This window comes from Coloeus monedula (genome assembly GCF_965178545.1).
Source record: "Coloeus monedula genome assembly, chromosome: 11".
Taxonomy (NCBI): Eukaryota; Metazoa; Chordata; class Aves; order Passeriformes; family Corvidae; genus Coloeus; species Coloeus monedula.
The window spans coordinates 17,384,222-17,403,642 of record NC_138791.1 but is presented as its reverse complement, the minus strand read 5'-3'; the positions used below and the strand labels follow the sequence as shown (position 1 = coordinate 17,403,642).

At 43.2% G+C, this 19,421-nt stretch overlaps 1 protein-coding gene across 4 annotated transcripts in view; it reads left to right on the top strand.

The window, feature by feature from the left end:
- FOXP1 (forkhead box P1) overlaps positions 1 to 19,421 on the top strand; it is a 381,899-nt gene that overhangs the window by 199,906 nt on the left and 162,572 nt on the right. For all 4 annotated transcript variants that reach the window (XM_082288840.1, XM_082288838.1, XM_082288839.1 and 1 more), the window contains exon 4: positions 18,305 to 18,486. In XM_082288840.1, coding sequence (XP_082144966.1) covers positions 18,316 to 18,486 — 171 coding nt within the window. In that variant the 5' untranslated portion in view covers positions 18,305 to 18,315. The remainder of the gene's footprint in view (positions 1 to 18,304; positions 18,487 to 19,421) is intronic.

Genomic DNA, 19,421 nt, shown 5'->3' with positions numbered 1-19,421 from the left:
AACAGAATTAGGTTGGGGCTGTATTAATCATGGTGCATCTTACCCTTTAATTGAAGCTACTACAGTTCTTCATCTGGACGCCTTTGGTGAGCCATGACCATCTATGGGCCATAATGTTGGTAATTAATAATTTGTGTATATTTAGTGTTGTTGAAGCTGTTGGCTGTGGTGCGTGAGACTCTGACACTGTCCATACTGTTTCTGTTGTATCATTCCCTCCATGGTGGTAATCGCAGCTACCACCCACGGGATCTTTGTTATTGCAAACTCCATGTAGGTCAGCAGTCCTGGGAGCGACTGAAGAAGCTCCTTCATACCGCTACCAAAGGTAGCCAAAGGTAGCGGTATGAAGCTAAGTCTGCTAAATCCACATCTCTTTAAAGGAGGAAGGGATGGCAGTAGTCTCTGCCAGTGACAAGAGCCTGCAAATAGGTGCATGCAACCTCATACAGTCTGTGGCTGAAGGAGTAGGGGAAGTAGTGGTGTTTGTTGTGTTGACATGAAGAGCCTGCAGCCCCACGAAAGACTTTTCGTGCTGCTCACAAGGCCTGTGGCTCAAGCCAGATGTTTTGCTAAAGCAACTTGATGAATAGCTGGACGCATCAATAGTGGGAGATTAGTATCTCTGTAATTTAAAGTATTTTCATCCCTCCACTCCCCTGAGTATCCTGATGTTCAAGGCTGCCAGAAAGTGCCTGTAATCTTGCCTTTTAAGTCAAAAGTGTAGGAGAAGGACTGGTTTAGGTGTCTCTGGGTGCCCAGTTTGCTGTATGGTGCAGAACTGTGGGTACATCACATTGCCGAGGCTGTTCCATATGCAGATATTATACCTGTTTTGTGAGTAAGTGTCTGTGGAGCTGCTTGAACACAGATTCCTATTACTGCTTGTGGGAGTTGGAATTTTGTACTCTTGTCTTCCAAACCGTGTTCCATCCAGCAAGCCCTTAAAGTCTTGTGAGACCATCACCTTTGCATATTTTGTCTGAAAAGTCTTTGCGCGTAGTTCCGTGTGCCAGAAGCCGCATACTATGTTTTCCTAAAAATTACGTTCGAGTTGCCAAAAAAATTGGTGGGAACTTGCAATTTCCGAGTTACAAGTTCACATGCCAACTGCGAAAGGAGAAAAGCCGACGTGCGAGGTTTTGCAGAACCCTGACTGTCTCCCTTCCGGCTGAGCTCTAATCTGTGCTCCCACCGGTGTCGTGTGTGCCGACAGCCGGAGCAGGCACCGGGGCTGGCGGCTCCCTTCCAGCGTGTGGGCAGCCCGAGTGGCACAGGCAAGCGGGAAGGGAAGGAGAAAAAGGAGACCGAGCTGCAGAATCAGACTTGAGAAGTAATTTCAGCCATGCCTTGGTGTATGGGAAATTGGGTTAGCGTGGTCTTTGGAAAAACGCAGTTTGGGCAATGAGAAAGGAGCGGATCGCCAGCGTAGCAGGTGGTCGTTTACAAAACAATCCGTCTTTTTATGTGTTTAGTAAGTCTTGAAGTAATGGCTGCAAGAGATCCATTTGTTGCTGCCCGTGCTCCCCTCTCAATTATTGAAAATAGCTTTTGCACATCCTGATTTTGTGTACTTAAATATTTTGGGGTTTAACTTTGTTATTTCATTTTTTAAAGTCTTTAGCGGTTGCGTGTTCGACACGGCTTTGTTATCCTAGATGTTATGTTATGATCTGGCACACAGAGCATTAATTCCTTTATCAGCTCTATTTCCTTTACAGTTGTTCATTTAATTGAGCTCCTCTGTGTATTTTACAAAACAAGATGCATTCATTATAACTTGCAGACCTCAGATAATATTGTAACATGTTTCAGAAAAATAGCACTTTTGTAGATAGTTGTGGAAGTTGGGTGTTTGGTTTATTTTTCAGATGAGATGGGAGGAAGCAGTAGCAGAATTCTTGCATGCATAATCAGTCAGAACTTTCCAGAAGCTCTTTATTCAAGTTATTTTCTTTTAAAGCTGTGTTTACTCTAAGAATTCGGCTGAGGCAGTTGAAATATGTGGCTGCAGTAGAGAACAAAATACACTGTATGTTTTGTTACTCTCCTTGTTCTGCTTTGACTTGTGCAAACAGTTTTAATCCAAAGGAAGAGATCATACGGTCTGTGACTGTGGTATCGTACAATCCAGTTTAGGGTGCAAATTACCCTCTTATGGCACATCCTGACATTGGATAGTCTTGTCTGGAATAGGCTGTAAATAGAGTGTATCCTTCTCTTTCACAAGCCCTTGGAGCAGGAAGCCACATGCCTTTGCTCTACAGTGTTCAGGAGCCAGCACATCTGTGGGCCCATGCACCTGCATGCAGCTGGAGATGTTCAAATACTGTCTTTTGTGCAGATTTTGAACATTAAACACTCGTTTCTGGTTGTAAACGGCCTCCACATGCTGCTGGGGGTTCAGCACCAGAAAGGCCATTTCCTGGAGCATGGAGCAACCTCTGCTGAGCTTGGCAGTGACGGACCCTCCCAGTCCAGGGCTGAACAGCTGGTTCTGGAGAGGTCATGGGGCCGCAGTGCTGTCTGTTGGGAGGCTTTCTGTTCCATTGGCATCGTGCATGGAAAAGGTATGAGTAGCCACAGGAGTGCTCACTGTCACTGGCCAAGGCAAGCTGGAGAGGCTCATTTGGTGTCCTGCAAATCCTCTCTGCTGTTGCCTCTCCCAGCCATGGCTGATGGTGGATTAGAGGTGAGCATTGCTTTTCAGCCATGGGTGAATGTAGAAGAGGGATTAAGAGCTCGGCTTCCTGCATCCTGACTCAAAAGTAGGCATATGTGGTTTTTTGGAGGAGTTAGGAACAAATTGGTTTTGAGAGAGCTTTTTTAGGGAGTTTTCTCAGGCACAGGATGAAATTTTGAGGTGAAAAAAATTCACGCTTTTTTTCCCTCTTCTTTATTGGGCCAGTGTGGAGAGGACCAACTGTATTTTTGGGTGCTTGGGATCCATGTGTGTGGCTGTTGAGGAACATGTGCTGCATGTACACATCTCCTGCACAAAAATGTGATGGGGTGGGATCCTTGCTCTGGACTGAGACTGGAGCTATTCCTGGGAAAGAAAACATGAAGACAAAACTGGGGATGAAGGCACCTCTTCGGTCCAACTTACTCTGTTCTGGCTGATGTGAACTGGTGTGCTGGGTACTTGGATACTGTGTGTGTGTTTGTGTGTTAGCTTACACACCAGTGTGCACCGACACATCTGGTTTCCCTGATGGGTCGTGCTATCCTTGCTGTAATGTGAGAGCCACAGCCCTTGGACAGGGCAAGGCAAGGAGTCCATCTGTGTTTCCACAAAAGCTTAGCTAAGTGCATTTTTTATATTGTGTTGTGGGCCTGATTCTTGTGGGGGGTTAGATGCTCTTAGTTGTGGATGCTCAGTGTTTTTGCAAGTCACCCTGCTCAGAAGTTGGTGGTTACAGGGGTTATTTTAAGGGGAAAAAGCATTTTCCATTTGCTTCTCCATGAACTGAAACCGTTAAAGAGCCCTTGCTTAGTTTTCCTCACACAAGCACACACTGATGGAAGCATGAGAGGGACTGCAGGTCTTGGAAGGCTTGAAGTGTGTGAAAACAGTGAGTCCTAATGAAAAGGGTTTTGCAATTTAATTGTAGTGGGTGTGCCTTTGTTTGTGCAAAGAAATGAAAGTGCTGGAGGCTGAAGTGCTTTCTTTATCCTCAGAATAGTGAGCAGTACAAACTTCCCTGGCCAGTTCTGCCACAGTGCCCGAGACCTGCAAGTCCCTGCAGAGCTTTGGCTTTCTGCTCACTGGGACCCATCCCATGGACTTTTGAGCCTTCAGCCATCCAGCCTCGCAGGGCTCTCCAGAAATACCACGTGAAGGACCTTTCTTGGGTTCCTGAGCTCCCTTGTCTTAAGGTGTTTGTTCACATCACCGATTGACTGCATTTGGGAAGACCATTGTGTCCTTGGCAGTGGTTTTGAGAGTCATGACTTTCCCTCAGGATGGATCTGAACATTTCCATGTAGCCAGTGTTCCACTTGTTGAAGGCAGGGGGCTTGTTCCTCCTTCACACTGCCTCGTGAACCCCTCTGGAGTAGTCTGTGAATCCCAGTCTGGTGCCAGGGGGCCAAATGCCCTGCTCCCTTCTGCTCCAGCCTTCTCAGCTACCCTGTGCCCCACAGCAACATGATCCATTTTAAATAGATGCTGTTTGCAGCATCTTGGACTTGCTGTGTGAGGATGGGAAATGTTAACATAAATTCTTTAAATAACATCTAGTAGTGTTGAATGCACAGAATTATAAAACATTTTTATATTCTGAGACTCATTTGCATCTTCACATTAAAAACTGTGGTTTTCTTCTCAGGGAATGGTTGCAAGATCTGATTTGTTTTGAAATCAAAGCTAAATTTGTGTTCTTGCTTTCCTTTTTGCCCTTCATTTGACAAATTTTTCTTGTTCTATAAATACAGAATTGTAAACAAGGGCTAATCCTTAGCAACAACCTGGAAAGTTAACATTTCTCTCCAGCACCTATTATAATTAATTCAGACACTATGAATATGATGTGATTTACACATAATATTCCTAAGGCCAGGAGGTACTAATATCTTAGAGAACTGAGGAAAAGAACATGCTTTTGTGTGTGCCATATAACATAATTGCACTGCATTTTCTTTCATGAGAAGATGTTTAAAGATGCTTTTTACTTTGCATTTGAAAAATGAAAGGCTTCTGCTTCTGCATTTGGCTGAAATTGTCTTAAATGTGTTTTCCCTCCTGCAGCAGTCAACATTGTCAAAACATTTTGCAAAGTACATTTTAATAATATAGGTTAGGACCATCATTATATTAATTTAATTCTCTGTGTAGGTAAATTCATAAGATGCTTCCACTTTGTCGTAAAAGTTTTTCACAGTAAACATCATCTGTTTTCCCTGTGTAAAAAAGGAAGGAGATAATATAGTCGACAAAAGGATAAATGCCTTGTGTGAAAATTGTAAAAGTATAGCTTGAACAGCCTTTCTCTTGTGGTCCATCCTTGCATTTTATTTAATTTTCATTTAATTTTGTTTTGTTCTGTTTATATTTGTTCAGGGAGTGTTTTTGTAGTGTTAATCTATGTAAGCCACATGCAGTTGAAAACTGCAACTCCCAAAAGGCTGTGATTAAAACATTATGGATGTGGCAAACCACAAATGCAAAAGGAAGTTTACATTTAGATTTTCTTCATAAAATATTTTATTCAAGTTTTGTAATACCTTGGTATCGTGGTCAGCATTGCCATAAAAATTCTGTGTTATATGGAATGATACAATCTGTGAAGCATTTCCCATTATGTAGACACCATGTCTTTAAATTATAGCAATTTCTTAAGATTTTAAAGCAAAATGAGCTCTTAGAAGTGTGATTAATAGCAGGGAATGAGGCTAACACTGGGTCATCAGTGGCACTCCATTACAAAAAAGGTTGGACTAATAAAAGCATCCATCTATTTGACCAATAAAGCATTTGAATGATATGCTTATAGTTTTTATCATAGTGTAGTTACTTTGTACTGAATAAACTGTGATTTTACGTGCTGGAAAAGGAGCGTGGAACAGGCAGCGCGGCTGAGGTGAGAGCAGTTGTCTCAAGTAGGGAAATATCAGGACTTTTATGTGAAGCTTGATGTTTTCAGAAGCCTTCAGGTTGCAGTGTCTAAATTTTTGAAGCTGCTGTGAAATATCTAAATCCCCCGTGACCCGTGCCTGCCTGCCCACAGTCATTCGGTGAGGCTGGCCCTCGCTGTCCTGCAGGGAGGGGAGAAAGGAGGGTATTGTGTGTAATCATTAATTCAGAGTTAAGTCCCCGGCAGCCCCAGACATCAGAAATACTCTGCTGCAGCACAGGAAATGGGGCAGCACTTCTGTTTTCCTGGTGTGCGGACGCCAACCCTGTCCTCGAGTTGCACCTTTCATCCTGCCTGCTATTATGCTGTCAACCTGATGTATTAAAAAATAGGCAGTTGCCTGAACAATACTGCATTTGGGTTTTATTTAAATACCTGTCTTATTAGTAGGTTGTACTGATTTCATGGTTTTGAACCTTTTTTTCTCTTCTTTTTTTTTTTTTTTTTTTTTTTATTACAACAAAAGGCTAAATATTTTCTGAAAAAGAAAACGAAGGTTCTTGGCCAGCTGTGGATGTCCAGGATTGTGCTGTGAAGAAAAGTAACAAATATTCTAAAACTTGTAAAAAAATGATGAGGGGGGAGGCTTCTGGCCATCATGCTGTTTGCACATGAAATGGCAAGGGAGGGGAGATTAGTGCCAGGGCCAGCTGTGACCTTGGATGCTTCATAGATTTGAGACTGGGATGATTTTCCTCAGTGCTTGGCGGTGATGCTGGTGCTCATCAGAAGGTAGGGGTGAACCAGGGAGGGGAAAATGGTGCAGCTGGGAGGAAAAAGGACCCGTGGTATAGCCCACAGCTACATCCTCTAACCCCACCTGACTGCTACAACATCTTAAAGGGCTTATTTTACATAGGAGAGGGATGAAGAGACCCATGGAGGTCTCATGCAGGGATTGTGTCAGGGCAGGAATGTAACCCAGAGCCCTGGATTAACCTCTACCGTTAAGACTATCCATCTTCTCTCCCTGTACTTCAGATCTTTCCTGAAATCCATGTTCAGGATAGACAACTTACAGAAACCTCCCTGGAGGAACGTAGCAATAGGAAATTTCTTGAGTGTTACAGGGAGGAGAGATGGGGAAGGAAAGGCTGTCTGGAAGGTGGCAAACCCAGGGGACTTGGGTGTCCTGAGCACCTTGAGGACTAATGTCACAGTTCCTAGGGGCCAGGAGAGGAATGTTGGATGGAGAGCAGTTGGGGACCAGAGGATTTGGTTGCAAGAAGACATCCAAGGGGCTTCTGGTTTGACAGAGAGGAGCTGGGGAGATCTACAAAGATCAGAGAATGGTGATGGGAGGCAGAGGCAAGGGGGTTGAGGGTGGGAGAGAGAAAGGAGGGGGAGGAGGGCTGAACCATGGCTTCATTGCTGCTGCAGGGCCCTGGCATGGCCATGGGGGTGTGTGTGAATGACACATGTCCATGGTTGTGCTGGGCAGGTTGGACTGTGTCGAAAGCTGTTGTTTTGCTTGTTTGTGCGAGGAGTGAAATGAAAATTTTGCACCCCACCTTTCGCCGTTGTTGTTTTTCTGGGTTTTGATTTTTTTTTTTTTTTAATGCAAATGGATCTTTCACATCAGTGGTTTGGCCGGTAAATCTTGTTTTGTGAAACACTTTCAAGTGTTTTCAACTCCTTTCTTTCCCTTTTATTGGAGCAGATGCACAGCTCTGTATTTTCCCCTGCTGCCTGTTGTCTTGAGGTTGCACAGCAAGACTGCAAAGGCTTTTTTGTTTGTTGTTGTTGAAGGGGAGGAAAAAACCCTCAATCCACAGAAGAGTTAACAGGATTTCACTTGATCTGCTCGTTTATGCAATGAGTAATTCGAGGTTGGTAACAGCAAATTGTTGTTTATAAGCAAACATGGCACTGTGTAAACAAGAAGGCCTGGTCCCCAACTGGTTTGATTTCATGGTGGTCAGCAGCTGATGCATGTAACGTACAACCTTTCTGCTTCTCGAAATGTCAGAAGAATGACTATTTGTTTGTCTTGAGTTCTTCCCAGCTGTTTACTCTGTAATGCATTTGCCTCAACCTTGATTCCCTAAGAGTGGCCCCTTTCTCCTCCCTGCTCTGTTTACATTAGTCCTGCCCCGAGTGTCACCTATGAAATCTGTTGATTATTCCACCTGGTTAATGTTAAATTGCTCTTGCAAGATGATGTGTTTGTTCATAAACACAAATGCTGGGCCCCTTGTTTACTGTACCCATGGCAGCAATCAGTTATTAAACAAATATTGCTTTGTTTGCGGGTGTGAGCAGCAGTTTATCCTGCAAGGTCTGGAAAAAAACCTTTAAATGCTGGGATTTTGATAAAGGAGAAAAAGGGGAGCTTGTCCCTGGAATGTGGCTGAAACTCACTTTGGTTTGCTTTGCTTATCTTTAACTTGGGTGAAGGGGCTAGAAAGATTAGCAAGTTGTTTGGTTTTTCCAAGAGATTTCCTTAGTGTAATGATATCTATCCAGTTGTTTGCTTTTTTCAGAAGGGAGAGAGCACTCCTGCAAGACGACTAGCACAGCGGTAGACGGCTGATGGCTAGAAAATCCTGCATGGAGCAAACAAGGAGGTAGAAGGTCTAGGACAAAGGTATAGGGCTATGAACCAGGTAATCACCCCAAAAGTATGGCCTTGTGTTCTGTGTCAGCATTTGGTCCGGGGCTTTTCGGTTTCCCTCTTTTCTCATGTCGGATTTTAATTGATGCATGTGCCATCGATAGAGTTGGAAAAGGCAAAGCTTTCAGTTTTACTTCTGAGGAGATCTGAGGAAAATCTGTTTTAGAAGCAGAGCTGTTTGAATCGAGAGAAAATACCAAATTTAAAAACGCGCTTTGTTGCTCCTCCCCCTGTGAGCGAAATGACGGAGCTGCTTTTCTTCTTTTTATAACTGGAAAACTGCATTTACATCTGCTAATTTCTCTGTGCTGCCTGTTTGTTCTTTGGTTTCTGGGAGTCCTAATTAGAGAGAGCCATCCTGGTAGTTGTTGCTTTCGGGTTGTTTTGAAAATGAGCAACAAAAACTCACTCACACCATCTTTGTTTTTCAAAATTATTGTTTGTTATTGTTTCTGAGTGGAGCTTGGATTTCAAATGCCAGGGAGGACCTGTTAGCACTAACAGTAAATGGTTGGGGATTTTCACACAAAGGGAGTAAACCCTCTTTGAGTGACCTTGAGAAAGAAATGTTAACTCTTTTTGTATGAAGGTGCTGTCTATTCCTGTATGTGTGAATTCATTTGTTAAAATGTGAAGGTGTTGTCTGTTCCTTTATATGTGAATTCATTTATTAGAATATCTTGGATACACGTTCATAGAAAGGATAAAATTAAATAATTGTCCTTTTCATCCATTGGAAAAGAAAGCAACAAAATATGAATAAAAATGTGATCCCCACAGTATTCTCTAGTTTGCATCAGTGATCCAAACACAGTGCTCGTTTGGGCTGCTGGAGCAGTGTCAGGGCTGGAGGGGAGCGGGAGGTACCTGAAGTGTGTAAGTGGACAAGCTGGTCATTAACTGACTCATGTTACTGCCATGAATCAAACCTTTGCTGCCTTGAATGAAGTGAAAATAGTGAAGTGAAAATGGCATTGTGCAGAATTGTTAGAGTAGCACCTGGCTTTGAGGTGGTTTTTGACTTCTGGAGGCTGCTAGAGAGTTTAGATATGCTTTAATGGAGATGTGCATGGAGAGTGGGAGTCTAATTCATCTACAGCCAGCACTTGGTATGAGGTTTCGTGTTATCTTGTTGTAGCAGTGCTGCTGCTGTCTGGCACAAACGGACTATATTTACTAAATGCAACTTTGGTCTTTTATTTGGTTGAACAGTCACCTGTTTTTCTGTGAGGCAGACTGCAAGAGTTTGTGTTGCAAGCTCAGAGCAGTGTGCATGCAAACAAATAGGTCCTGGCTGTGAGAACAGCTCTGCAGTTTCTGTTCCTGTTCTGCACGGAACGGCAGGGAGCCCCACACTGCTGTGATGCCTGCGCTGGGATGAGCAGGTGGGTACCTCCCCAGGGACACCGACCACGGGGCCAGCACTGAGGGAGCTCTGCACCTCACCAGGCTGCACTTGTGTCCTTCCTTCTGGGAGAGTCACTGCCATGGTGCTCATGTCCATGTGGTAGCAGTCGTATACGGAGTCGTATGGTGCAGTGAACTATGGCTTTTGGTTTTGCTTGGGGTTTTTTTTGGCCATTCGCCGTTCCTTTCCTTCCAAATAAACGATGATCCTGGTGATGGTAAGGATGATTTCTGTCAAGCTCACGGCTGAAAGACAGCTCTCCCCAAGAGAGAGGAAGGAACCTTACTCTGCCGATGATGGTGTGTAAATGATTACATCATATTTGCCAGTCACTTGGAAGTGGCCCAGCTCTAGAGCTTTTATGCATCTATGGCATGAGCTTCGTGCTGAATATGGATTTAATAGCTGTCAAGCTGAGAGTCATAGATTGAGATAGAGCTGGCTTTGCAAAGGGGGTTTGTTTATCCAAGGTGAGACTGGGAGTAACTTTCTGTGTGCATGTGTAAAATGAAGGGAGAATGCAAAAGTTTGAATTGTCCATTGTGTGTCTAATGCTTTGGGTCTTACCTCATGGAAGGGAGTGAGACCTGTTGTCTTCACAGCTTGGTATGTTTTAGTGCAGTAATTTTTCATGGGGTCCAACTCCAGCTCTTTTGAACAGAGCATATGGCAACCTTTTAATGTCTGTTTCAATTAATTCTTCTTGGATTTGCTTGATCTCTGTTCTTACTGTTTGTGGTCAGCAACACTCTCATCAGAAGAGACTTCCTTAGGGGTAACTGCACCAACTGGTTCTCTGAGAACTTAAGCTGTTTGACCATGATTTCACAGTAAGTCTGTGTGGCACAAGTGGGATTAGGCTCCTGATTCCCCTTCCCTTCTCACCACAGCAGTCTTAAATTTCAGCTCCTGCAGAGCATCATTCAGCCTTTCACTGAGCTGCCTCCAAATGATTTCAGGTTGCTGCGGCCCTGATGATAACACACTGCTGCTGGAAAAAGGAACCCAGGTAGTGTGAGCCACGCACCCCAGCAGTGAAAGAGATTGTGCCATTGCATATGGTTAAATAAATAAAAGACTGTGGCTGTCTGCTTCTAGAGAGGAGTAGGTGAAGCTGCCATTCAGGAGGCTTGAGGGTGGCAAGTGGACATAAACATAGGTGGTAACAAGCCAGGCTGGTCACCGTCATGACCCCCAGGGGGGAGGAAAGGCGACCCATGTCCTTCTCCTGTTGGGCATGGTGTTGTACTCCACCACTTTTGGAAAGCACAGGCTTTTCATTCACTGAGTTTAGTTACAGCTTCACGTTTTCCTACTCCTTGCTTTTACTTCTGTCCCCTTTCCATGGCTCTGCATCATCAAGTAGCTCTGCTCCAGTGTCAGGAGGGCAGGGAAGGGGAGCAGCCCTGTGTAAATCAGGTGCCACAGCCATGGCCTGGCCCGCAGGGATGCTCCAGGAGCAGTTAAATTTGTTTCCCTTCCCGGGGAGGCCAGCACATCACCTCTGCCATGTGCTCAAACTCCACTGGCCACGGCTTGGGATGAGTCCAGCCAAGGTGAGGGCGTCAGGAGGCAGAGCCAAGGATGCGCTGCGCGTAATCACATTTCTTCTGGACCCTTTATTTCCTAAGCACTAAATGAAATTTCAGATTTTAGATACGTCTAGACATATACAGTGCACGATAAAGTTGATAATACATTAATCATTTTTAACAACAGGTAATATGCATAATTTATGGTGTTACAGTGCTATCTTTTTTGATATTTATGATGGATAATGCTCAGTTTTTGCCCTCATATTACTGCTTTAAATTATACCACAAGAAAATTAATGAGAAAGTAGATTTATGGCTTTCATTTGTTTGTCAATTCGGAAATTAATTGGGTGTTAATTTTAGCCGTCCCTCATCAGACCAGGTCTTTAGTATGTGTGCATTACTTTGCATTCATTGAAGCCTACCTCCCATTTACTGTGGGTCACTAGCTTTGCATACATTAAAATAGCCCTCAGGCTCATTCTCTTGATTACTTTTTGAACTGCCATGCATTAGAAAATTTACGCCTTTCTGTTATAATTATGAAAATTCTCTATTGGAAGATGGTGCTTGCATAACAGCAAGTGTACAGTCTTGCTCGGCGACGTGAGATCATATAGCAAATCCCAATACGTTTTTGTTCTAATCCTAGAAAATAGCACTCTCGACAATCTTTGTTGTGCGAGTTTCATCCTTTGAAATTTCAAGGATCCATTTTAATACACTGAATTACCTCTTTAAGCTGAGGAAATATCAAAGGATTTCACCTCGTCGCTGTCTCTTTGTTTCCTCTTTCCACACATCCCGTGCATGTTCCTTCCCTTGCCTTGCTCCAGGTTTGCCTCCCCTCCTCCAAACCCCGCTGTCAGACGTGACTCAGCATCACTTTTTAGGACAGCGAAGCCTGATTTGCTCTGTTTGCTACTATTTTGGTTGATTCCTAAAGATGATCCTTAATTGCACTTTGAATCCCCTTCTCCTTTCTCCTACTCCTGCACAATTCAGCAACCACCAGTAGTGTGTAGGCGAGTGGCCTTCAAAGGGGTAAGCATGAAGTTTTATCCAAAAAGTCCCCTAATGTACTGACAGTTGATCTATAGTTAGTTAGTACATAATTATACCTAAAATACACCCTGTCAGCAGGATAAATGACGGCTACTGAAAACTCTAAAAGCATGACGGGTGTTCACCCATCTGCAATGACGAGAGCGGAGGGGTTTGTAAGTTGAGAAAGGCTGGTGAGTTCAGCATGATCTGATTTAGTTAAATCATGCCATATGTTGGGATAGCTCTCTCTAATAGTCGTGCTAACCACAAACACAGGCAAAGAGAAGTCATCTGGTCCACCTGGCTAGTTTGGACTCCCCTCCCCAGCGTTATTTCTGCACTTAGCATGGTGGCAGTCCTTGAGCTGCTCATGTGAAGCTGGCTGATTCACAGTTAATTGTGACATGGTGTAATTTAGTAAATGAGCAGCTGAACATCTGTACGCCTTCCCCCACGGCACATCAAGCCTTACCTTACACAAGGCTTTTAATTTCCACTAGTGAATCCCTTTTCTTTTACTGAACTCATGGATGGCAGGATGATGCTGCTGGCTGCCTTGCCAGCCTAGGCATGGGGTGTCAGCTGGGGGAGATGGGTGTTCTGGCATCTGCTGGGGGACATCGAAACATGTTCCTGGAAAAATTCACTACTGGTGGTGGGATGTGGAGCCTGAGGTGCTTCCCCTGGCAGGGCACTTGCTCTAAAAGATACCGGGACTAAAAGAGACAACCTGTGAGTGGAGCAGGGGTCTCCTGGGAAAGCTGTTGGGGTCCTCATTGTGGATCACAGGAGTGCCCGTCTGGTGCTGCAGGGCGTTTGTCCCTGTGCTGTGGGGAAGCAGCAGCTTTGCTCCTGCTCTCTGTGTTCCCTTGCTGGTCGCACTCCGGAGCACGTTTCATTTTCAAGAGGTAAAATCCTGTCTTCGTGGTGTTACGTTGTTGTGGAATGCTTCGAAGCAGTTGTTAGGGTTTTTTTGTTTTGGGCTTGTTTTAAAAATAATTAGGCAGAGAAGTGCCCTAAAGATATTCCTGAGCCTGTTTTGGGGAGCTGCTTTTGACAAATAAGTAGAACTTTTATTTATAAACTGTACACGTATGGATGGAATGCCTGCTGAAGAATTTCGGGCTAGATCGTGTGATTTGATCGCTCACTAAAACTGATGTTAGCATTGACTCTTCTGCCTATAAAAGTAGAAATACATTTTATAAATCTGTGTTTTGTTTAATTTACGTGTCCTTTCATGGCTGGGCCAAGTTCTTTAAGGGCATTTATTCTGCTTCATATAAATAATTGATCAGCCAAGTTAATTTACTTCTGCCTGACTTGGTCAACCTTAATTAACTGCCCTGGAATAAAGACTGAACTTTTTGTTAGCTCAAAATCTTTCACAAATGTGGCAAAGAAGGGTTGTATTATGACAACATTTTTGCTCTAGCACTGATCCCAGGGGATAGAAATGCCTAATGATCTTTATGGGCATGTATGTATTTGTAAACACCTCCAAGTACTACATCTGAAATAAAATCATCAGCCTCGAAGAAACTTTCAAACACCCAGGCTACTTTGTGAATCTGTAGTCCACATCGTGTTTGGAAGCATATTTAAACAGGAATTTTAAGGCCAGAAGACCCCAAGGATGTTTTTTTAAAGGTGATGATATACTTAAAGATATAGATTGGTGCTTATTGAGGAATCTTAAAAAGGCCTCACCAGATGCCTCCGTGTATGGTGAGGGATCTAAAGACATCTGAATATCAGTCCCTTAGTCTCTCAGACTTGGAGTGGGTCCTTATTCTGACAGGTGCTTCAGTCAGTAAATCCTCCCTCATGCTGACATTAAACAATGCTGCTTAGTCTTCAGAAACTATACTGGTAGCAGAATTGCAGCAGTGGCACACTTCAGCGCCCACCTCCTGCCTACTAATCTCCATGCTTAACCTTGCTCATCTTAATAGGCCAGTGGAGCTGAGCTGTGTATCGGCAGCATCTGGTCTTGGCGTTGTTATGGACTTTATGGACTTACTTTTAATGCATTAGCAAAGAACCTTTTCAAAATTAGGAAGCCTTTAGGTTCTATTTTTTTTACCTTTAGGTTCTATTTTTTCACCTCAAAACACTGATGCTGGAGTCATCAGAGAGATTATTTTGATTCAGGCAAAGTTCGCATCTGACCTCTGTTTTCTCAATTTTGACCACATCCTCAAGAAATTGGCTGTGCCCTGCTTCTCTCCAAGTGATCTGGAGGATGATTAGCTGTTGTCCTCCTGTTGACAGAGTGCCTTCTTTTGATTTCACTTCACTGAAACTTTGCTCCATTGCCTTGAACAGAACATACTCACCAAAGAGATGGGCCCAGCTGTAGGGCTTTGACTTTGTATTTGACTGTGCATCAAAGCTAGAAAAAGTTCTGTGCAGGTTAAAACAGGAATCTGAAGAAACTGATCACTGTTCTGAAATTTTTAAACCAAGCTGATAGTAAGTCAGAACAGTTCTTTTATTATGTGTCCCTTGATTTCAGGATAAAGTTTCACAGGCTGTTGTTGGTACTGCAGCCTACCTTTGGTCCCTTCATAGGGGAAAAACATCTTGTGTCACCTTTAATAATTCAGAGTCATTCTGTATCCCTCATAACATGAAATACCATAGAATTTTTATAGATATAGGAAAAAGAAAGATACTTACACTGATAATAACCCACATATTTAAGCTTTAAAAATGCATTTTTCTTTGCAGAATTGATAAGAGAATCATTCTGCTTTCTAGAACACATGAGGTGGACAGGCTCTTCTACCATTAAATTTCTTAAGTCGGAACCAGCTCTCCTACATGTCATGGAAGCAGTTGTGGAGTGTTATTATTTCTTATAATAAATCATTATGCATAACAGCTTCTCCAGCACTGTGTTGGTTGTATTCAGACCAGAATCACGGTTTGTGATACTTCACCTGGAGTTTCAGTTCAGTTCCCACAGAACCTAATTATGTTGCATAAATTCAACCTTGCTTTGCATTTTTCTTTCACAATTTTGAATGACAAACTTCAGTAATAGGCTCCTGTAAGTTCATCTCCCCTGTGCTGGGAAGAGACAATTATCTCAGGCGTCCTCAGTGTACGATCACCCCAGCTCATTTAGGTGCGCTCAAAAAGACAAATAATAATCATTCTTGCAGAAAGCTCTCACAGGTTGATTTTTCATGACATGACACTTAATGATCAAACCAAACTGTGATTATTCGTGTCAACTCACATTTGACTTCAGTGAAGAAATAAACAGTTTTATCTTTTTTTCCCTTGAAATACCTGTTTTCTATCAGAGGTGTTTTTAACAAAGTGCTTTTGTTTTGTACAGGCATCTAGTTTAAGTTATATTGAAGTTCACTGCTTGTAAATTGGTGTTTTTAAAGCAAAATTTTCTTAAAGAGGTTCACTTCTGCTTTTAAAATAATTTTTTGAAAGTTCAAACATGGTCCCTTGGCAAACTGTGTTTCCAGCTTCATTTTTCTGATTGCTGCTGCCAGTTCTGCTGGGTAGGATCCGTAGGGTGGTCACAACCAGCAGAGGGGCCAGGGCTTTGTGCAGCTAAGCTGGTAACTGGCTGGGGTTCTTCAAAAGGTAAAACAGCATGAAATTTGTCATGGAAACGGTTTTCAAGAACTATGATCTTTCTCTGACCAAATACAATAAATAATCCATCTTTTTCTTAGTTCTGTAGGTTGGAAAAATTGTAGCAATTTCTACTGGTTTTTTTCTTTCCAGGAGCATTTTGCAGTCCTAGCGACAATAAATAATTTCTTGACCAGTTTGGTTGTGAATTATTTTCTGTGTCCTGGAGATATTTCGCTTGGAAGGGCAAGCCAACAAATCGTGATGAGGCAGTGATGGATCTGCTCCTCAGTTGTGCACATTCTTCTTGCTGCTGTCAGAGCTTTGCTTGGTGCTTCCTCTGACCCTACTGCTTGTTTATCCAGGTTCTCACTTCCAATTTGTTGCATCAGAAGTGCTGGCAAATGAGATGCACTTCGTTACTGTTCCAGCACGTGGCTTTTAGCATCTCTTTCCACCACAGTGGCTGCTGGAGGCACCTTCCACCAATTCTTGAATGTGTCCTTCCTCTATCAGCTTTGGTCTATGAGGTGGGGACATGCCACCCACCATTTACTGTCGTTCTCCAAAACAGTCAAAGGCAGGAGTCTCTGGGTTTAACCCTCTAACCCAGTCTTTCCTGGCGGTCATCCTTGTCCTCATCTGCTACTAACGTAATGCTCCATTTTCTCCAGTTGAGACCTGACTCGAATTTTGGGTGGAAGTAGAAAACAGTGATGTCAGTTCTTTCCTTCTTATTTTTCATGGGATAAAAGAGGTAAATCCTTTTTAGCAGTGTAGCATATAAAAATTGCCTTTGAGTGACTTGGGAGCTGTCTGGATTCTCACTCCTGTCTCTTCTTCCCAAGCAGCCTGTGCCATGCAGTCGCTGCCTGGTGTGTAATCCAGCCTTTTCTGTTAGATGTAAACACTTATTTAGACCTTATCGTGCTTATGGGCTTTCCTTACAGTGCTGAAAATGAAAACCACACCGTACTTGGTGTGTATCAGAGCAGGATCATGTTAAAATCCAAAAGCATTTCCTAGTGGTGTTGGGAAAGCTGTAAGTTTGTTTAGATCTCTGGAGCTTTTACAGGGGAGTTGACAGAAGCTTTATAATGAGTCTCCAAGCCCTTTTGTCCCCTGGCATAATTTGAAGATTTAACAAAACAGATTGAAAAAAGTTTCTATAGACCAGCTGAAATTTATTTAAATGTAATCAATGTTTGAATTTGTCCTACTACCATCCATGTGCTTGGTTTACTGAATTCAGACGGGTCCTTCCTTGAAGATAAAGCATCTTACTTCTGAGGTGAGCTACCCTGCGCAGGGGCATTTGGCTCACATGTCCATGTAGTTAGTGTGGGGCAGGCAGTGTGCTTGGGACACACAGCTTGGCTTTCCATACTCCATCTCCCCTGGATGAGAGGAGCACAGAGGGAGGGAGGGATGGGCTGGTGGAGGCCAGACAGGTTAATGGTGTTTAAATCCTGGGAGCTGGGGCTTTGCAGGTGGAAATACTTATAAAACAACTCATCATTATATCTCCAAGGTAGCAGTTTGCAGCTGAAAACTGGTATATGTGCTTTGTGTGGGGAGTCTTGTGCACAAATGCTGATGTTAGTTCCTGAAGGTGTGTAAACCCCAGGGGTTCTGGGGTAAGGAGGTGGGTACTTGTCCTCATCCTTACTGGTGGCTTGTGACCCACTGACACTGCTGATGAACTCCGAGTGTAAAGCATCCAGGGACAGGCATCCACCAAGAGTCAGTCGAGAGGGCCGGCTGGAGGGAGCTGTGGCTTGCTGAGATGATGTTTAGCCAAATAACACAGGAGGCTCCTCACTGTAATGCCGTAAGGGCATCCAAATCCAGACCAAATCCATAGCCAAAAACTTGGCCAACAAGGCTAATTCTGTGAGCAGTTGTAGCAGTTCTCCCCAAATGAAAACCGATGATGTTCAGCACATCCCAGATTAAGCCTAAATTGCTTCAGAGTAATTAAAGGTGCTAATTCGGCACTATCATGGTATGAGTGAAAACCAAAATAGTGAATGCTCTGCTTCACCTCCATGCCCTTACAGAGTGTATATCACATTTTTGATATTGTCCATCATATGTTGCCAAGAATGACTCATCCGTTTCAAAGGAAAGCATCCAGATGTAACTAGAGAAATTTAATTATGGATTCTGTGTGTTCGTTCAAAAATTTTTTTTTTTTCTCTAAGGGAAAAAAGATGTTGAGCAAATAATACTGTATTTAAAAGAGAACTAACTTACTAAAATTATAGCTGTACCAACGGATAAATAAACATAAACTAGTAGCATGAACCATTAATGAAAGATAAATTGTATGAAGGAAAATGACATATGTTTACAGTTTTGGCAGGATTTAAAACAGGGCATGTCTCCTTATATACAGCAACTGTTTTAACAGCTGCTTTTTTTTTTTCCCCCCCCCCTCCCCTCCCCTAAATTATTTCAGGTTTTTGAGTCATGATGCAAGAATCTGGGACTGAGACAAAAAGTAACGGTTCAGCCATTCAGAATGGAGCGAGCGGTGGCAACCATTTACTAGAGTGCAGCCTGCGGGAAGTGAGATCAAACGGCGAGACACCTTCCGTTGAAATTGGGGCTGCAGATTTAGCACATCTCCAGCAACAGCAGGTACTGTAAGATGCATTACAAGTTTCCTACCTCTAGGAAAAACATGAAGCATTTAACCCCCCCCTCCCAAACCCTTCTGCCAGGCAGAGGGTGCTTTTAGGATTCGCCTATGACGTTCTGTGTGTTTTTGTCTGTAGGGAATTGCACTCAGTGGTGTAAAGGGAAACGTTGGACTTCTCTTCTGGGGCTCCTTTTTAATCATTCCCTGGAAACTCCCAAAGATCAAGGCTTGCTTCCGTTGCCTGAATTTGTTGAGTCTGGTGGCAGTGATTGGGTGAACTGCTGTATAAAAATAACTGGTTTCCAAAATATGTCACTGGGTGGAAAATACACTAACGTTAAGTTTTGTTTTTGCAACAAATTTTAATATAACCTAGCAACCTCTATCAACAGAACGTTTTCTATTAGTGAGGAAGGCTGCAGAGGTATCTGCTGCACAAAACATCAGAATAAATAAATAAATAACATCCATGTCAGTGCTCCTCAGCTCAGAAGAATCAGAACCAAATTGTGTGTTTTGCCATGGTATTTTAATTAGTGCATTTTCTGGGAAGTGACCGAGTTCACCAGTGTAAATTATCCACATAATACGTTTTGGCTTTTTCTTTTCCCTGATAAAATTCTGAAGCCCTCTGAGGAAATTTTACACCAAAGTGTTGGGCATGTATCATTAATGTGTTTGGGAACAAAGGCTGCAGCAGAGCCAATGGTGAATACACTCACACCTAACCCTCACTTTCTCTAATGCAATAAGGATTCTTAAAACCTCGTAAATAAGCGATTGGCAGCTGGTTAAGATTCCCCTAAGTGTACAGTGATCTTTTTAGCAGGTTGTTGTGGAGAAGACAAAACCTGTGCTCGAAAACAAAGCAAAGTGAAGGCTTGAGGAGGAGTGGGGCACCCCATTTGCCAACCTAAGACAGAAAGCTGCCGTA